This window comes from Tinamus guttatus, unplaced genomic scaffold, assembly GCF_059628265.1.
Source record: "Tinamus guttatus ecotype Peru unplaced genomic scaffold, ASM5962826v1 Tinamus_guttatus_pri_ptg000530l, whole genome shotgun sequence".
Classification (NCBI taxonomy): Eukaryota; Metazoa; Chordata; class Aves; order Tinamiformes; family Tinamidae; genus Tinamus; species Tinamus guttatus.
The window spans coordinates 5,066,288-5,083,182 of NW_028289064.1; the positions used below are offsets into that span (position 1 = coordinate 5,066,288).

At 42.9% G+C, this 16,895-nt stretch overlaps 1 protein-coding gene across 5 annotated transcripts in view; it reads right to left on the reverse strand.

The window, feature by feature from the left end:
* Window positions 1–16,895, reverse strand: part of KIAA1217 (KIAA1217 ortholog) — a 166,496-nt gene that overhangs the window by 20,223 nt on the left and 129,378 nt on the right. For 3 of the 5 annotated variants that reach the window (XM_088534008.1, XM_088534010.1, XM_088534009.1), the window contains 2 exons: window positions 10,899–11,062; window positions 5,354–5,529 (listed from right to left, as the gene is read on the reverse strand). In XM_088534008.1, coding sequence (XP_088390134.1) covers window positions 5,354–5,529; window positions 10,899–11,062 — 340 coding nt within the window. Of the gene's footprint in view, window positions 1–5,353; window positions 5,530–10,898; window positions 11,063–11,314; window positions 11,343–12,247; window positions 12,267–16,895 lie in introns of all 5 variants that reach the window. The other 2 variants (XM_088534011.1, XM_088534013.1) reach the window with 1 other exon arrangement.

The following is a 16,895-nucleotide window of genomic DNA, read 5'->3' on the forward strand; positions in this document are numbered from 1 at the left end:
GGAATAGATTGTCAGCTACCGAGGAAAGGCATGAAATAAAAATCCACCACAGCACCAGTCTCCATATAGGTAAATTTAAAGTGAAAAGTTACACACAACAAAAATAAGAATACAGAAGTATTTCTGGTACACATACAAACACAGATCATATCAGAATTTGAACATCAAATGCATGCAGCAAAGAGTTCAGTCTTTGTCCAAAGACTAAGGAGGTAGAATTATAAAATAATTTTGAACTGAGAATTATAAGTTGCTTCTGAACTGACCACAAATAGAAGCAAAGATAAACGACCATGCTCCTGTTTCAGGGAATTCCTGTGAGACTCACAGTTCCCACTAGCACTGGAGTACTTGCAAGAAACTATCCGAAGGGCCACACGATGGCAGCAAGGGGACGTTATTGGGATATTTCCCCACTCAAACAAGCTGCTATAATACAAGTATCTGCTATCCCTGTGTCTGCCCTTGCAGCTCAGGAGGGCACAGACAGATATAACCTAGGAAGCAGCTGAGAAAGGAACTCGCTTTTCCATCACCTCCCTGCGATGCCAGGCTGCCACCACCACGGGCAACGCTCCCTCTGCAGCCCGTGTCCAGACAGCAGCGCTCCGGAGCAGGCTGCGCGCTCCGGGACTCGGGGAGCACCCTCCTTCCGGAGAGCACCGCTGGAAGCAGCGGCTTCTCACATATCCTCATCCCCAGGGAACGCTAAGGTTAAGGGAGAGCCTGGAATGGGCTCAAGGGTGGAAAGAAGAGACAGGAACAAAGGCCAATAATGTGAGAATGTTTTGGTAAGTTTATGATACTGTCATAAATACAGGGATAAAGCAGAGACTTCCTGCCAGCACACAACGTTGTCTTTCTTTCTCTTTTGTTCCTTCAGCAGATGAGGAAGGGGGTAACCATAAACCTTTGATTTCACACAGCGATGCTATCAAACTAGACAGCTGATGCTGAAATTACTCAGAGGATACCATATTTTACTGCCTCCTGTTGCTAACCACAAGAGCAGAGAAACTTCAGACCTCGGGACCCAAAGATTTACACAAATCCAGCTGTTTCCAGTGTTTCCTTTTTTTAACTGAGTGAGCAACGTGGCTTTACAGACTGGATAAGCAGCAGGACACTCACCTTTATGCAGGTTTAGAAAGATAATACATAATAAATGGATTTTTGCATCTATGTTTACCACAGAGGAGCTGAGGCAAACTCTTATGCTTTTTCTTTAGGCAAAAAGCAGCAGAGGATCCATCTCAGATTGCGCTATCAGTAAAACCAGTTACAAAACAAACTGACAAAATTAATAGCAACCTCACCCAGACCAGATGGTACTCACCCTGGAGTTCAAAAGCAACTCAAGGATGAAACGGCTGAACTACTAACATTAAGCATCTAGCTCTGGATTTGTATTTTTTTGGCACCAGTGTAGCAGAAAAACTCACAGATGATACACACATTTTTATTTTTTTAAGGGGTAGAGCTACCTAGGGAACTGTAGGCTAGTGAGTAATTGCTGTAACTGGCAGATACCATATTAACGAATGGTATTAATAGACACATGGATAAATGTCCTGTACTGGGGGGGAAGTACGGCAGGAGAATAAAAAGAAGGCAAGTCTCAAATAAACAAGGTCCTTGGAAAGAATCAACAAAAGTGTGGGCGCAATATACAGCCCAAAAGGATACCAATAAGGCATCTGAGCAAAAGCTTTTAAAGAAAGAAAAGTTGCCATGGGACAAGAGGGAAAATTATCTCATGGACAAAATACCAGAAGTAAAGGGAGGGGATAAATGGACGACTTACTCAATGAGGAGGGTTTCCTGGTGGGTTCCACAGGGATCAGTACCAGGATTAACGCTTTTCAACATATTATAAATGATTCAGAAGAGAGGATGAATAGAGGAGTGAAAAAATCTCCAAAGGTTATTAAATTATTCAAGAGAATGAAAATGAAAGCTGAATGCAGAGCACTGCACATGGACCATCTGATACTAATTGACCAGGAAAAAAATTAAAGATTAAATTCACTGCTAAGAAATGCAAAGCAATGCACAGGATATATATATATATATATAAATATATAAAAGCAAAGAGAAACCAACAACCACGGTAAAGCCTTTCTTTCCTACACAGTAATAAACTTTGAACATAATATTAGCACTTGTGAGCGAGATCTTGGCTTGGTAATGCAAAGCTCGTGTGGGACACGAGGCCAGAGAGCAGCGCTTGGCGGCTGCGCGAGGCCCTGGGTGCTCTGCTCGCAGCCGGGCCAGCACGCGCAGGGCCCTCCTCGCAGCCCACTGCGACGGGCACAGACAGCAGGCTGATGAACTGCATGGGGAGCCTGCTACAGGGAGAGAAGTCACACAGAGGAGGGCTCTTCAGGCTGGAAAAGGCACGATCAGGGGAAGGTGGGGAGGAAAGACTGTGTAACATCATGACCAGCGTGGGTAGGGTGAATGTTCTACCCTGCAGAATGTGAAAGCTTGGAGATCAATTGTCAGATGAAAGATTGAAAAGCAAATAAAAAAGAGGCTCTTGGCACCCAGAAGGGAATTACTCCACAGAATTCCTTGCCCCTGAATGCTATGCAAAACAAAGTTTACATAAATTAAGCAAAAAATCCCCGAAGTTCATGAAAGGTAAACAGCCCTCCTAGTGCCTTCATATATGAGAATACCACCTCTGACTTAGAAAATCCCTGAGCTGCAGGTTGCCAAATATGGGAAATGCGAGTCCATGTTCTTGTATTCCTTCCCAAACATCTGCTGCCGCACAGGCTCCGAGACTAAGTGCACCGTTGCTTTTATTGAGCTTTGTAATTTTTACAAAGATGTCTGAAACTTCTCTTAAAAAACATATAGATTTCAAATTACTATGGAATGTAACAGGCACCTATCAGGAAAATTGAGATAGTTATATTATACATACCATGCTTATAAAAAAACCTCTCTTCAAGGGCTCGTAATAATCTACAATATACAGCACTCACACCTGGAACCTGCTCCTCACCATATAAATACTTTATTAGTCAATATACTATACTGTCAGAACATGCCCTTGCTCTAGAAAATTTTAAGGCTAGTATCTGCGACCCAAATATTGTCATATATTCCATCGCTAATGGTGAGTAGACAGAAAAAAAAAATCGCCAGTTAAATTTGAGTGTGCTTTTCACTGTTACAAGCACGCAGCAATAGTAGGTTTAACAGCATTCCTTGGATTTCACTCGCTATCTCTGAATTGTAATCCCACCACAACTTGGGTACATTGGACCTGCATTTACAGGCACCATTATGAACAGACCAACAGAAAACATGCTCTGAAATTTGACATCTCTGGCATTTAAGGCATGAAACTGCCAAGATTTTTGTTTTTAATTTCCAAAGATAATCTTCAGAATAGCAGAAAGCAGGATTTATTTTCCTTATGCTGAGATTTAAAGAAACCAAAAGAATTTTCCTTTTATTTCTTTAGAAGAAAGACTCTTTCAGAGTACTAAACAGTTTCTTAAGTGTTGCAAATATCCTCAAGCTTCCTGTCTTACATAAAGCCAATGCGCTCATTTAATCATATGATTTAGGGAAGGTTAAGAGGGCAACAGTTGAAAGACTAAGTAGCAGTAATTTTCTTGCCCTGTTGCTTTGCATTTCTTTGTACATCTTGACATGCAATTGTGTGATGTGCACTCTTCATTAAAAACAGCCATCGGCTGTTGAACGTAAAGCATTGTTACCAGACCTGCTTTTTCTTTTGGGGTCTGATCCTGCAAACATGCAACTCTTGGCAAAAGTCTTACTAGAGAAAACTGAAAAAGATTCCACACTGTGATTTTTGTGTTTGTTGAAGGGGTTGAACTAACATCTTCAGCCTGTGAATATTCTAAGTAAAACTCTCTCTTATATCATTAGAAAATTAATACTACTTTGCTATCAGTGTTTCTTATCTGCACTGTAAACTGCCATAGCATAATATGAGAATGAGGATGCTGCTCTTTGATAACTAAGCTGAGGCTGCATAGAAGCAGCAGAAACTCTGAGTATGGAACAGATAGCAAATGTTGATAAAACAGTACCACACTGCAATCAAAGTTGTGTCCTAAATGAACAGCTGTAACAACTCGACCTCATCTAGTGTCCCTTTTACGAGACTGTACTATAAACAAATATCACACATTTATCTCCTTCCCTAGAGAACAAACAAGCTAAGAACTAAGTAACATAATGCACTTGAATAAAGTGATGAACAGGAGAGTAATCACTTAAGACCATAACACGGTGTAATTTAAGGCCATAAATGAGCTGAGAGGATTATTAATGTGCATTCAACTTTTCTTCACAGAAGACACACACTCCCTCAGTTATGTTCTACTTTATCTTTATAGATGTAGTGTTTTTACTGCAAATCGTACTCATTTGGCAACACATTGATCAACACAAAAGATTTACTTTCCTCAGCTGTCAATAACTGTGCTCTGTGAAGAGCTCCTATGGCTCTTCAATCACAATTTCCAATGAAAAGCTTATTATAAAGCTTCTGTGTCATGGAACAATTCTTCAGATGTGAATTAAATTTCAGTAATGAAAAATAATTAATTATACAGCATCTTACAAATGTCACTGTTAGAACTAGTTAAATTGTTTATTGATTTCAGTTTCATCTTGTCTCCTGATGACTCAGAGCATGGACTAAAACGAGTAATGTGATTCCCCCAGTCATGATATGCCACAGTATTGGGAAAGAAGATTCTTGCAAAAAGTCTTTACATAACCAAGAAAAAGAAAAAGTGAAAGAACTTTTTAACTGCCCTTTAGCATGTGGAAATTCCAATGAGTAACACTGGCATTGCTGATTTTAATTAAACATCTGTCCCCTATGTATGAGTTCCCCTGACCCTCCTATGCAACAGACAAAGAATTTACTATTGATATCTTTTTTTTTTTTTTTTTAAACTTAGCATCAAACTGATTACCTTTCTTTGCATCTATTTGCAGCATAAGGGAATTCCTTGCTCTTTCCCTGGCCACGTCCTTGCCTTAAAATTTAATATTTAATGTTGAAGGGTAGGAGGAGACTCCCAAAAGATGGAGGTAGTCATGTACCTTGCAGGGACTTCTGAAGAGGTTGAGCCCCTTCCTACCGGTGGCTGGAACTTGCTTGATGGGCTTTGCTAAGAGAGATTCCCAGTCGGGGGTCATGGATTTAGACAATACACACATAGCTTTACTGCCAACTTGAGCAATAAGGAAACAAGGATTAAATCGCATACACAGGCAGGGGGAAAGCTGGCACTTTATGGAAGAAGCAGCCAGGCATAAGAAACATAATTCAGAAACAAATTTCTCCACCCACCATAACTTCTTTACAATCTTTTCTTCCTCGTTGAGGTATTTCTGCCTTTCTTGTTCCACCAGGTTGCGCTGTCGCTGCACAGGATCTTCAAGCCTCTTCACTGTTTCAATCATTTTGCCATTGATTTCCAGCTCTGCTTTCTTCACCATTGCCCTCAGCATCTCCTGATTCTGCAGCTGTTGCACAAAAGAAATCAACATCAATTTTGCCTGTTTGACTGACATCCCTGGCAGCTGAATACATTGCAGAACTCAGAAATAGGTTGGATAAACACAGCCCTGCAGCTAAATGGACTTTTCCCCTTCTTCTTCCCCTCTTTAACCTTACCTATAAACATTATTTCATGATGAAAGGTTGAGAGTGAGAAAAGCCCAAATTTGATGAACTTCTAGTGTGTCCATCTAACTGCCAGAGGGAGCTGACAGACAAAAGAGGGTTTCACTGCGCGCCGTCCCGCGCGGAGCTGTGCGGGGCTCGCAGCGCTCCGCTCAGTGCAGCGGGCACGGAGCACCAATCCCGCCTCACGCGAGCGCGGGAAGCTCCGCTGCCGCTCTGCGCGGATCTCATTCCTGCGCTCGGCACCGCCCGCGCGTGCCCGGCGGATCAGCGCAGACACCACCGTCCAAGCTGGATTCCAGCGCCGCTCTTGGAAGGGCAAAACCTTCAGCCTCTCCCATGGCAGCAGAGGGACTGACTGTGCCACTCTGCCTGATATGGTGACATCTGTTCTGCAATGTGCACGTCCCCCTTCCCCCGCAATTCGCCCTGCAGCACCTTTGAATGTGGTGCTCAAAGTGATAAGTAGGGCTGCATGCAGTCACAGCTCTGGGGTCAGGCAAGACGAACACAACTCTGCTTGCTTAGCAGCAATCTCATACTGTAAGAGTCTCAGAAACACCTGTACTGCTTGGGAAACGAAGTTTCAGTTTTAAAACCAGCTACCAAATTTTAATTGTCTTCTAAACACTCAGGTTTGCATGCAGAGAAAACACACTGACTAAAAAAAGGAAACACAAAAAAGGGCAACAGGTAAGACAGCACAAGGTAACAAGACTTCTTGCAAAGTTGACTTAAGAGAACTTAGGGGAATGAGAGAAAAAAAAGCCTTTGCCAGCTTATTCTTCCTGAGCAGCTGGAGATCAGAGGAGCAAAGTGCAGCCTCTCGTCCTGGCTCCTCAGTCGCCGCGTGCGCCCTGGTCCTCGCCCCAACTCGACATGATGAGAGGGAAGGCAACACTTCAGCGAAGTGTTTCAGGGTCTGTGCTGTGACAAGCAGGAGATACTAGCTCTAAACTCAGCTGAATAGAAGTGTAAGCAGTTAGGGAAAAAAAGCCCCAAAAGTCTTTAAAACAGCAGAGATTTATAAACCTTGCCGGCTGCTTAATACCAGACGGGATTCTTCTGCAGCTAGTGCATTTGTGCATTTTTCCCATTATAGATTAATACTTGGATTCGCAGTGGGATTAGCACAGCTATTTCACACACACACATTTCTTTCACTGTGCCACACTTTCATGGAAAACAAATGAGTTAGTGAATGAGCACGTAACACTTCACTCACAGTGCAGTCAAAAAAAAAAGAAAAACACAAAAAAACACAAAAAACACAAAAAACACAAAAACCAGGGATAGCTGACACAGGGAGGTGATTGGGAGAATGTGAAGCAACTTGTCTGAGGTGACAGAGGAGGTCAATGATGGAGGTAGAATTTAGCCTCAGGTGTCCAGGATTTTAGGCCTCTGTGTTCCTTGGCTGGCAACAGCAATTCCCAGTAAGGCCAAGTAAGGACTGGTAGGCTGAGGAGTCCCAAATGTCAATGTTTGCAGTGAGATCTTGCAATCTGGGAAATGACTCATCTTAGCCAGAGAGATGCTTCTGCCATCCATATGAAAATTCCCCCAACTTATTCTGGAAAATCTGAGTTTTTCCATGCTTGGGGAGTGGGGGCAGAACACGGGCAGGAAAAGACACAAACAGATGCAGAGAGAGCTGAGGAGCCACCAACAGTTCATGGGTCTGAGTAGTGCAGAGTCCCCAGCCAAAAGACACCCTAAGGCAGAGGGATCAGAAGCAGGGGGGAAGAGATGTGGGTGAGGAAGAGCAGGCGGTGTCTGATCATCCCAGCACGTTTCCTTCCATGGCCTGGAACTGAGCTTGGTACTTGCCTTCCTTGTCTGAACCTCCCTAAGTGCACAGAGCAGCCCTGCTGGTTACTCCACCACCTCAAGTGGGAGATGTTTTGGGGAACTGACGGGGTGTTCTCGTCCCACAGAGCAGAACTTTTCGTATTTCAGGCTTGCTCGAAAACAAGTCAAATATACACTCCGGGGCATTCACACTTAAGAAGCAGCCTGGTTAAAACAGGTTTCCAGTTCTGAAGTCAGAGGTTAGGAAATGCAGTTCTGGCTTTCTTGTTGCTGCCAAATGACAATTCCTTGCTCCTTAGTGTTAACCTGGCTTGTAACTGCAAGCAGCCATCAGACATAAAGAAAGTTAATATGCTTTTGTAGAGCACCAGCAGCCTCTGCTATGTGTAACACCTCTGGCTCTCAGTCTTGTCCTCCTTTGGCAGTCACTGCTTCAGCTCTCATTTTTCCATCACAATTACTCCATCATCACCTCGGCACTCTGAGAATAGTCTGATAAGTTCAGTTAATTTTAAACCTTTTTTTTTTTTTTTTTTTCCAAATGGAAAAGCAGGTGTCCACTCACAGCCCTGTGTGTGTTCCACACACAAGTGTGTCCCATGCACAGAGTACATGTAGACTCACCAACACTGTATCGCAGTGCAAAACGCATTTGGATTTCTAACTCTAACTTACTTGAGAGCCTATTCAAGTGAGCATCATATACCATTTATGCCCGTATTATCACCTTTTCTATCCCTTCTGCAATGCTTGTTTCCCTGAAAATACTGCATTTACTGATGTAAAAGCATACATGCATACACATTGCTAACCCTGAATCCTAACCATATCCGACTGCTTGCCTTTAAAATGTGTTCAGTTAAGAAAGGCAGAAATAGGCAAAAAGTTTCAGTGTGCAACTAAGCTAATGATACATGCCATGAACATGTACTGTAAAGCTTATTTTCAAATCTGCCCCTAAGGCTTGGGAGAGCAGTGAGCTGCCCCACTAAGTTGTTGTCTTACAACAAATAAAGCATACAGATCATGGGCTGGGTTATGAGGAAAGCTTGATGCCATCAAGGAATTAGGCTCTTGAGTATCTCTGAAAATCTGAGAGTTTTAAGGAAGAAGCTATGTAGTTGGAATTAGTATCTCTCACTTTAACAAAAGCCATGATGTGAATGTCATTATTTCAAGACTTGTTGATTAAAATTCATCACAGAATGAAACAGTCTAACGTTTTGGTTGCATCTAGTTACACATGCATTTTATTGGTGTGGGAATCAATTCATCTGGCTGGCTATGTTTAAAAAGCAAGATTTTGCCAGCACAAACAGAGCCTACATGAATGAATGAATGAATGAATAAGTATTTTCCATCTTGTTTTCCTCTGGTTCTATTAAGAAAATGAGTAAAAAGTTAAAGTGATATCATCCATTCAGAACTGAACCATGGACAGTATTAGATGTAGTTTTATGTCTCATTCCCGTTTCTTAGCTATTCTGCCAAATTTTGTGCCTGTGCAATCATATTTCTCAGTTCTTTGGAAGTGTTTCTTTTAGTCTGTCACTGTACAAAAAATTCACACAAACAGAACAAATTGACTGACTACCCAACAGAAACAGTGAAACTGAAAAAAATGTGAAGTACTGTCAAACATATGCATACAACCTGGAAAAACAAAAAAGATTTCTCTCTTTTACTTAGAAGGATTTTAAACAAAATGGAGCACAACATTTTTCCATCAGAAATGTGACTGTTAATCAGAATTTAGTTTAAAACACTATCTGTTACACTGCATTACAGTCTGTGAGCTTTTTTCCAAAATAAATTCACCCATTCAGGAAAGTCACTCTCATGAATATAATTTTTATATAACACATGACAATCTGCCTTAAACTACAGGTTCCCAGCTATCACTAAATTTCCTACTTCCTATGGGCACAATGCCCTGAATTTGGCATGACCTTTGGAAGAAGAGAAGGGAGACCAACTAAACTTAATGAGCTTGTTCCAGATATCCCCCCCCTTTTTTTTTTCCCTCCTTTTCAAGACTTTCTTGGCAGTACTGGTTTGTATGGATGATTAAAGTTGCTGCCTAAGACCCAAAGAGGATCTACCACCTTGAGCAGCTCCAGTGTGAGGGGGCCCTGACATGTTTGCTGGCCTCAGCCCTGCGCTGCTGCTCGCTCCTGCCTCGTGAAGCCTCAAGCACCTTCCTATGTCTCTTCATCACTTCAAACTGAGCACAGGACCTGTTACCACATCCTCAGTCTCAGCCACAGCATCTTTGCCCTGATGTTTATTCCACCCTTCAGCTCCCTTGCTCTGTTGCTGGCTCATAACTCAATTTAGTCGAGGAAGCAAAGGCAAAACATGCTCTGAATTCTCATCTGTATTATGTGCTCGAAATTCGCCAGCAAGTCAAAGGAGATTGATATACCCAATACTGTTTCTGAATTCAAAATCTCCCCTGTAGTAATAGCAGTAGCTGCAGCCCTACAATACCAAGCATTGGAGATTGCTTTTTGGGCCAGGAGGACTGGCAGAATATTGAAATTTTCACCGTTATCCACCTTTCCTCACAAGAAACTATTTTACCTCTTCTTACATCTTCCAAGACAATGAACGAGTCTCTTCCATTTCCAATCAAGTGAAAGACTGGAGAACTGCACAGCTGTGTATAGTTATTTTCACAGTGTGTGAGACAAGAAGTATATATTTACTTATGTGGCATGAATGTACGTGTCAACAGAACATTTTGGTTAGCAGTTAATCATTCTTGTTGCTCCTTGTAGGTTCGGAGGTGCAGTTGTGTTAAGAAGGTACGGGCAAAATGTACTTATGGCAACAACAACACTCTGCAGTAACAACTAACACCAACCTTTTGCTTTGCTGCTTGAGTTGGCTATTTTTCTGAATTCTGTAAATACAGGACTCAAACTCTGGCTTAATTCATAGCTGCATTTAGTTTTCCTGACATCAAAGTTGTTTATTCAAGTATATAAAAAATGTATGGAGCAGGGACATGCTCTTCAGACATGTTTATACATCACATAGTATACCACGATCCAAACTATAACCACAGACTTGATATTACTATAATATAAATACTGCTTCAATGTCTAGAGTAATCAAATAAAGCTAGAAATTAAGTTATTGGTCCTGACCTAAGCAGCAGTAGCTAACGTGGGCTGCTTCTCATACACACAGGGGTCTAGATGTATAAGAACAGGCAAGGGGCCTATTCTGCAGCAGGGCAGACTTCTGCCTCTGTGATACTTGGGCCTTCCTTCTTCCACACAGCTCTGCTCCTTAAAATCACTCACATGCTGAGGAGAGCGAGGTGGATGTGGAGTCTGAGAACGGCACCTGAGAACAACCCTCCGGCCCACCCTTGCCCGGCCGAGCCTACCTGTAGCTGCTTCATCTGGTGCAGCTGCAGGCGCAGGTCGGCCACGCTGCGCCTCACGCCGTGCAGGCCGAGCCGCACGGCCGGTGCCGCCGGGCCCTGTGCGCCGGCGGCCGCCTCCGCGCTGCCCAGCGCCGTCTTCCCCCCGCACGCCGCTGCCGCCGCACCTGCAAGGAAGCAGAGGCACAGGTGGGGCTCAGCGGGCGCGAGGCGCACGCGCGGGCACGAGGAGGAAGTTACAGCTGCTGGTGTGAAGTGTCAGCAAGGGACTCGCAGTCCGAGGGGATCTTGGGGGAATTCCATACAAAAGGGGAGTGCGTCGGTGCTGCAGCCTCAGCGCACCAGGACACTGCGTTACTGCGGGGCTGCCTCCCACCACATGTGGTAGTGATGAGAACATTACTGCAACTGCACATTACACTAAACAGCAGAGAAATCAAATTGGCACTGAAAGCAGCATTGGGATCCCCCTCTCAAGAGCCATCGGAGTGTCAGTTGATGCAAATTAACATGATTCCTGAGCTGCCTATTTTTTGATTAATTATCACTGGAGAGATTCAGTCAAAACTGCCAAGCGCAAGGAAGAGGTTTCTGTGGAGCATCTTGTTTTGCCGCTCAAGGTCAATCTGAACATTTTTATTTGATATCTTCAACAGCTATTACTAAAAAGATATAAGAAGCAGGAGAAGAAAAATGCAACAGCGGTGTGGCAAAGAACTGCTTTCCAGCTGCATCACGTCCACCCACTCCCCTTATTTAGGCTGCCATTTATTTAAGCCTGCAGTTAGAAGGAAATAAGCACAGGACAAGGAAGCAGGCTGAGCCACACACTGAGAATAACCTTTGGTGTAACTCCAAGTCTTTCTTCATTAAAAATGCTGTTCCCCCACATGGCATCAATGTCAGGCTTATTCTTCTCATAGTCTCAAGTAGCTGGGAAGGAGCTTTATTTACAGAACACAATCAAATCCCTGCTCCATGGCTAACAGCCCTGTTACAGCTGCCTCCTGGCAATTCACACTTACACAGCCATATCCTCCCTTGCCTTTAGTCTAAATGTCCCTTCCCCTCCCATCCCCAAGGGGCAAAGCTCCCTTTCTCTTCATTTTCTTCCTTCTTTACATATAAAACCCAAAATCTGAAGAAACTGGGAGTGAGGAAACTGGGAGTGACTCTTCAGTGGATGCGTCCTCATTTGCTCCCACAAGCAAACACTCTATCAGTGAAATCAAACCAAAACTGGAGGTGTCTTTCTTTGCCTGCTGGAAGTACATTTTCAGTGCCAAGAAATGGGCATGACATTTTTCTCACAGGAATGAGCATGCAGCTAAGTGTGCTAGATATTAGCCTACCCACTCACTCCTGGTTGTCCTGTTAGCATAGTAAAGTCCCTAGATATGCCTGTGTGAATATAGCTTAGCACAACATGCTATTCTGCTATTCCTTTCCCAACAGGTGTGGAAACCTCAAACACTGCATTTGCAAAACTCATCCAGGGACAAACATTTTAAAATGAGGGGAACCAGGATTTTTTTTTTTTTTTTGATATATAGACTGGGCTGTTTTATTTTAAAACAGGCCAAAGGCTTTCTGAAGAATCCCGTTTCTTGCTTTCCTCGGATTTGCAATTCCTCTCGGGAGGAGCGCGGGCGCCTGGGGCTGCACCCACGCGCACAGCGTGCCCTTCCTGCGACAGGCAGAGCCCAGGGCTGCTCTGCGCCGCCGCGCGCGGCCGTAACGCTATACCCTAAACATAAACATGCTCCAGCCAGAGCTGCTTCTCAGTGCCTCAACAAGGGCACTTTTCATATTGCTGCTGACCAAACTGCTGCGCATTTTTGCTCTACTTCAGTATCATTCAATACTCTCTTGACTTTCAAAGAGGTGCTTAACAGAAAGCAACACTCAGGAAATAAACAGCGCTTGTTGGCTGCCATTCTGGACCCATTACATGCTTCAGGATAATATATGCCAGTACTTATCTGTCTGTATGTACACGACAGATGTAGTTTCCTCTGTGGTCAGGGATCTCACTGTTTCCTTCACATCCGTGCTATATTTTGCATTTGTTTTTAAAGGAAGGCTGTTTGGTTCACAAACCTTACAGACAGAAATCACTAGAGAGTCTGAAAAATGTGGAAAAGCCTCCAAGAGTTCTGATCCTTAACCACAAATCTGGACTATTTTTGAAACTACATCTACCTTTCTGCTATTCTTTGCCTCAAGCACGAGCTCCAACCTCAGCTCCCAACCCCCTGATTATGCAGCCAAGGTATGTTCAGTTCTCGGCAGTCTTTTCCCCCATGCTGGACTCCAGTCAAATCACATATTTTCTCAGGAAGGGGTGTCTGTTCTCCTTATCCTGTGGATGGACTGTGATCTGCTTCTATAATCAACAGGCATCTCTTTCCTACAAACCAGTCCCGTCCTCCTCTGCTACCCTGGCCGCCTCAGTGCACTGTCACCTACCGGGATGTCACCACTGGCACCTCTGAAGCACAACCAGGGACTACCCAGGCCATGAAGAACAACCACAAACTCTCAGTGAGCGTGGGAGCGCAGAAAGGATCAGCAGTAGATGTGTCCAAGATTCGCATTTTCATCAAAAAGGAATAAAAGGGCAGCTGAGTGAGGGATGGCTTTATCTAGGGAACGTAGCGCGCTCTTGGAAATAGGCCCAGGCTGTAGCTCTGCAATTACATGTAGGGCCAAAAGGATTTAAGGGAAAGAAACAGCAGCGGCTGTGGAAGTGGTCTGCTGAAGAAACCCTTTCTGGAGCTAAGCAAGGCAGCCTGAGTGCAAAAGAGTCCTCACAATTTCATAACATTCTGCAGCAAAGCAGAGGGAAAAAAAAAAGGTTATTGAACTAAGTTGTGAAGTATTTCCATTTTTAAAGGACTGGCAGAACTAGGGCACAGAAAGATGAAATATTTGCTTTTTACCCAAGTTCAGGAAAGTAAACCATAGCATATCCACTCCTTGACACTAGACCTTTGCTACACTTACACATACACCACTCCTGTTTTGGAGAATTTAGTTCTCTTTCTAAAATGCTAGTATTGTTTTGAAGCAGGTTAGAAAAAAGGGGATGCCAGAAGACCCCAAGCACTGTTTCTTCCCCAATTTACTCATCTCCTCATTAAAGAGGTATTACATTTACAAGCATCATTTGGGGATACAGGTCACAGTTACTCAATTCCCTATCATCAGGTTGGAATCCATTAAACAAATAGTGGATAGCACTATTAGCAATGATAAAGTTGCAACTCCATCACTAACAAGCTGTTATGGTCAGATACTAAAGAGTTCTTAAAACAACAAAAACTTCTCTATATTCACATGCAACTTTGACTAAGCAACCCAGAATGAATTTGGGATCATGTTATACCTATACGCTGACAGAGTTCAAGACTGGCATGATCTGTTTTCTGCAGAGAATCCAAGATAAGAAAACTGATATGGAAAGCCTTTTCGGTAATAGCCATGCATGTGTAAAAAGCACACAGATATGCAGAAAAGACATGATCTTCTCTGGCTAGCAAGTACCACAGACAGTGAGGAATCAGTTCTGACCTTCTCCCTGCCCCTATCTCCCTCTCTGGATTTGCGCGGTTGTGTTATGCAGAAAGAAATACTCCTTGATCCCTCTTCAGGAAACAGTGAAATGTCCTTCCTTCCCTTCCAAGAAGGCAGCAAATAACATGGAAAGATTGCTTTTCTGGTATTTGGGGATTTAATCAGTCCCAGTTTAAAAAATTTAATCAACTGGACCCAAAGTCAATCTGGATTTAATGATCAGGTTCATCATTTGATGAGCAAAATAGAAGAGAAAGGCAAAACAACAGGTGAGCATTTCTTAGACTATTTGTTAGCAATCTCAGGGAGAATCTTTCTAGTATGGTTTATGTTTTGAGCCACAAGGACCTCTAAATGCAGAGTTCTCTGATGCCATTCAGTTTTGAGGAGCTGAAGATGGCTACAAGAAGTTAGTAAGAGAGAAATGGCTAAATCTGGGAAGGTTGATGCACTTTACCCCCCATCCTCCGGTGAAAGAAATGATCTTAAAGCAATAAAAGACAAGAAATGCAGACAGCATGATCATTACAGGCTCATTTTCCCTAGAGAATAAGCATTTTCATTTTAGCTCATTTATATTTGAGGTTAAAGAACTTCCCACAGACTGGGAAAGCAAATGCATCTTCAGTACAATAATTTGGTTTATATGCAATACCAAATGGACTACTCCAAATCTGGATATATAGAGGTATCAGTATTTTAGGGTTAGAGAAATTGGTTTCCTTCCCTTCTAAATGATCTGGTCATATACTTTTTGTGTGAAAGTCTCCTATCACTAAAACAGATACTATAAAATACAATGTTGGTTCAACACTGATGAGCCAATTTTATCTTGCACAGCTGTTACATTGTTCAGGAAGGGAAGCAATTCACATTTCTGCTTACCACTGCTCTAGAAAGGCCTGCTCAATCAACATTTACACCACTCTTCCTTTAAAACAGTCTTTGAAATTGCTAAAACTGGTATCTCAGAACTGATATTTGAGGAAAGCTATTGTCTAATAGCTATGCTTAATAAGGATTGGAGTGAACGGAAGAACAAAGAAATTGGTCAGTAAAAGGCTTCTGGATGCTGCAGGCACATGCAAACCCAAGCACATCTGCACTGAGGGGAAGCAGAGAGTTTTCTGACAGACTGCATATACCTTTCCAGGCAGGCAGGGACCACGCTGACTTATTACACACATCCCCTCCAGAATAATTAATGTTGAAGAAGTCTGCTGGAGGTAATCTAATCCAAACTGCCACTCAAAGCCGGGCCCACTTAGATTACGATCTCCAGCTCAGTGGCCCCCAAAGTATTGATTTAAATTAATACAAGTCAGGGAAGGTTGAAAGGCCTAACAATAATACAATACAAAGAGGATCAAAAGACAATATGCATGTATATTTTAATGGATTTATAGGTAGGCTTTACATGGGATGAGACCTATGAAAGCAGAAAAAAAATACATAAATTATTGTATTATGACACCAAAATAGGGAAATTTGTCAGAGCATTTTGTAGCTGCTTTGAAAAATGATGGACTTTTTGAAAAGATGTCTGAAAGTGGTAAACTAAAACTTAGTTCTTACAGCATGATTTATAGTTCACCCTATCTGGGGACTGGCAGGTAGAGGAGAGGTGGGATAGGGTGTGCAGAGAGCTTAGGAGCAAAGTTCCCATACGAGGACCTGGAATGCTCTCGTGCTTATGCTTGACAGTCATAAACTCTGGAGACTGGGAGAACATGCCACAATTCCAGAGAAACAGGAATCCTGAACGTGAACTAACATCTCCAGCAGAAAGGCCAGGTACGAACCGAAGAGATTTGCTAACACACGTGTGTGGTTGTAACTGCCAGGGCACAGAGCTCCCTGTGGGAACCGCGTCACCAGGAAGTGGGGAACGGCCTTTATTTGCATCCAGCACGTGAGGAGCGGCGAAGAGGAGGCCAATAAACCCACATCCACACACCCTGCAGACATGCAGGGCCACAGCCCCTGCACAAGCAGCACCAAGCACATGGCGCTTTTGATAGTTTTACTAATCTCACTCTAACTTTGAAATATTTCACAGCCCTCCAAGTAGGAGCAGGAATCTAAAATAAGACCAGATCTTACCAGCTTCATCATAATTGATGCTTGCCTAGGACTCTTTAGGAGCATGCAAATAATTAGTAACCAATCAATATGGTTTAATTAAGGAAAGTGCTGTCTTGCTAACTGCTAAATTCCTTAGCCTCGTTACATCTATAGCAACTTACTGACAAAATAACCTCACAGAAAAATCCAGGCGACTAGAATAGGAATGAAATATTTAGCCTTCTACAGCAATTTTGGAGGTGCTCAATTCAATTAAGAATGTTTTCTTATAGGTTTAATTTCCTACATCGACAAAATAGTTTTATAAGAGGGCTTGAATTACCTGTTCTGAGCCCTAGA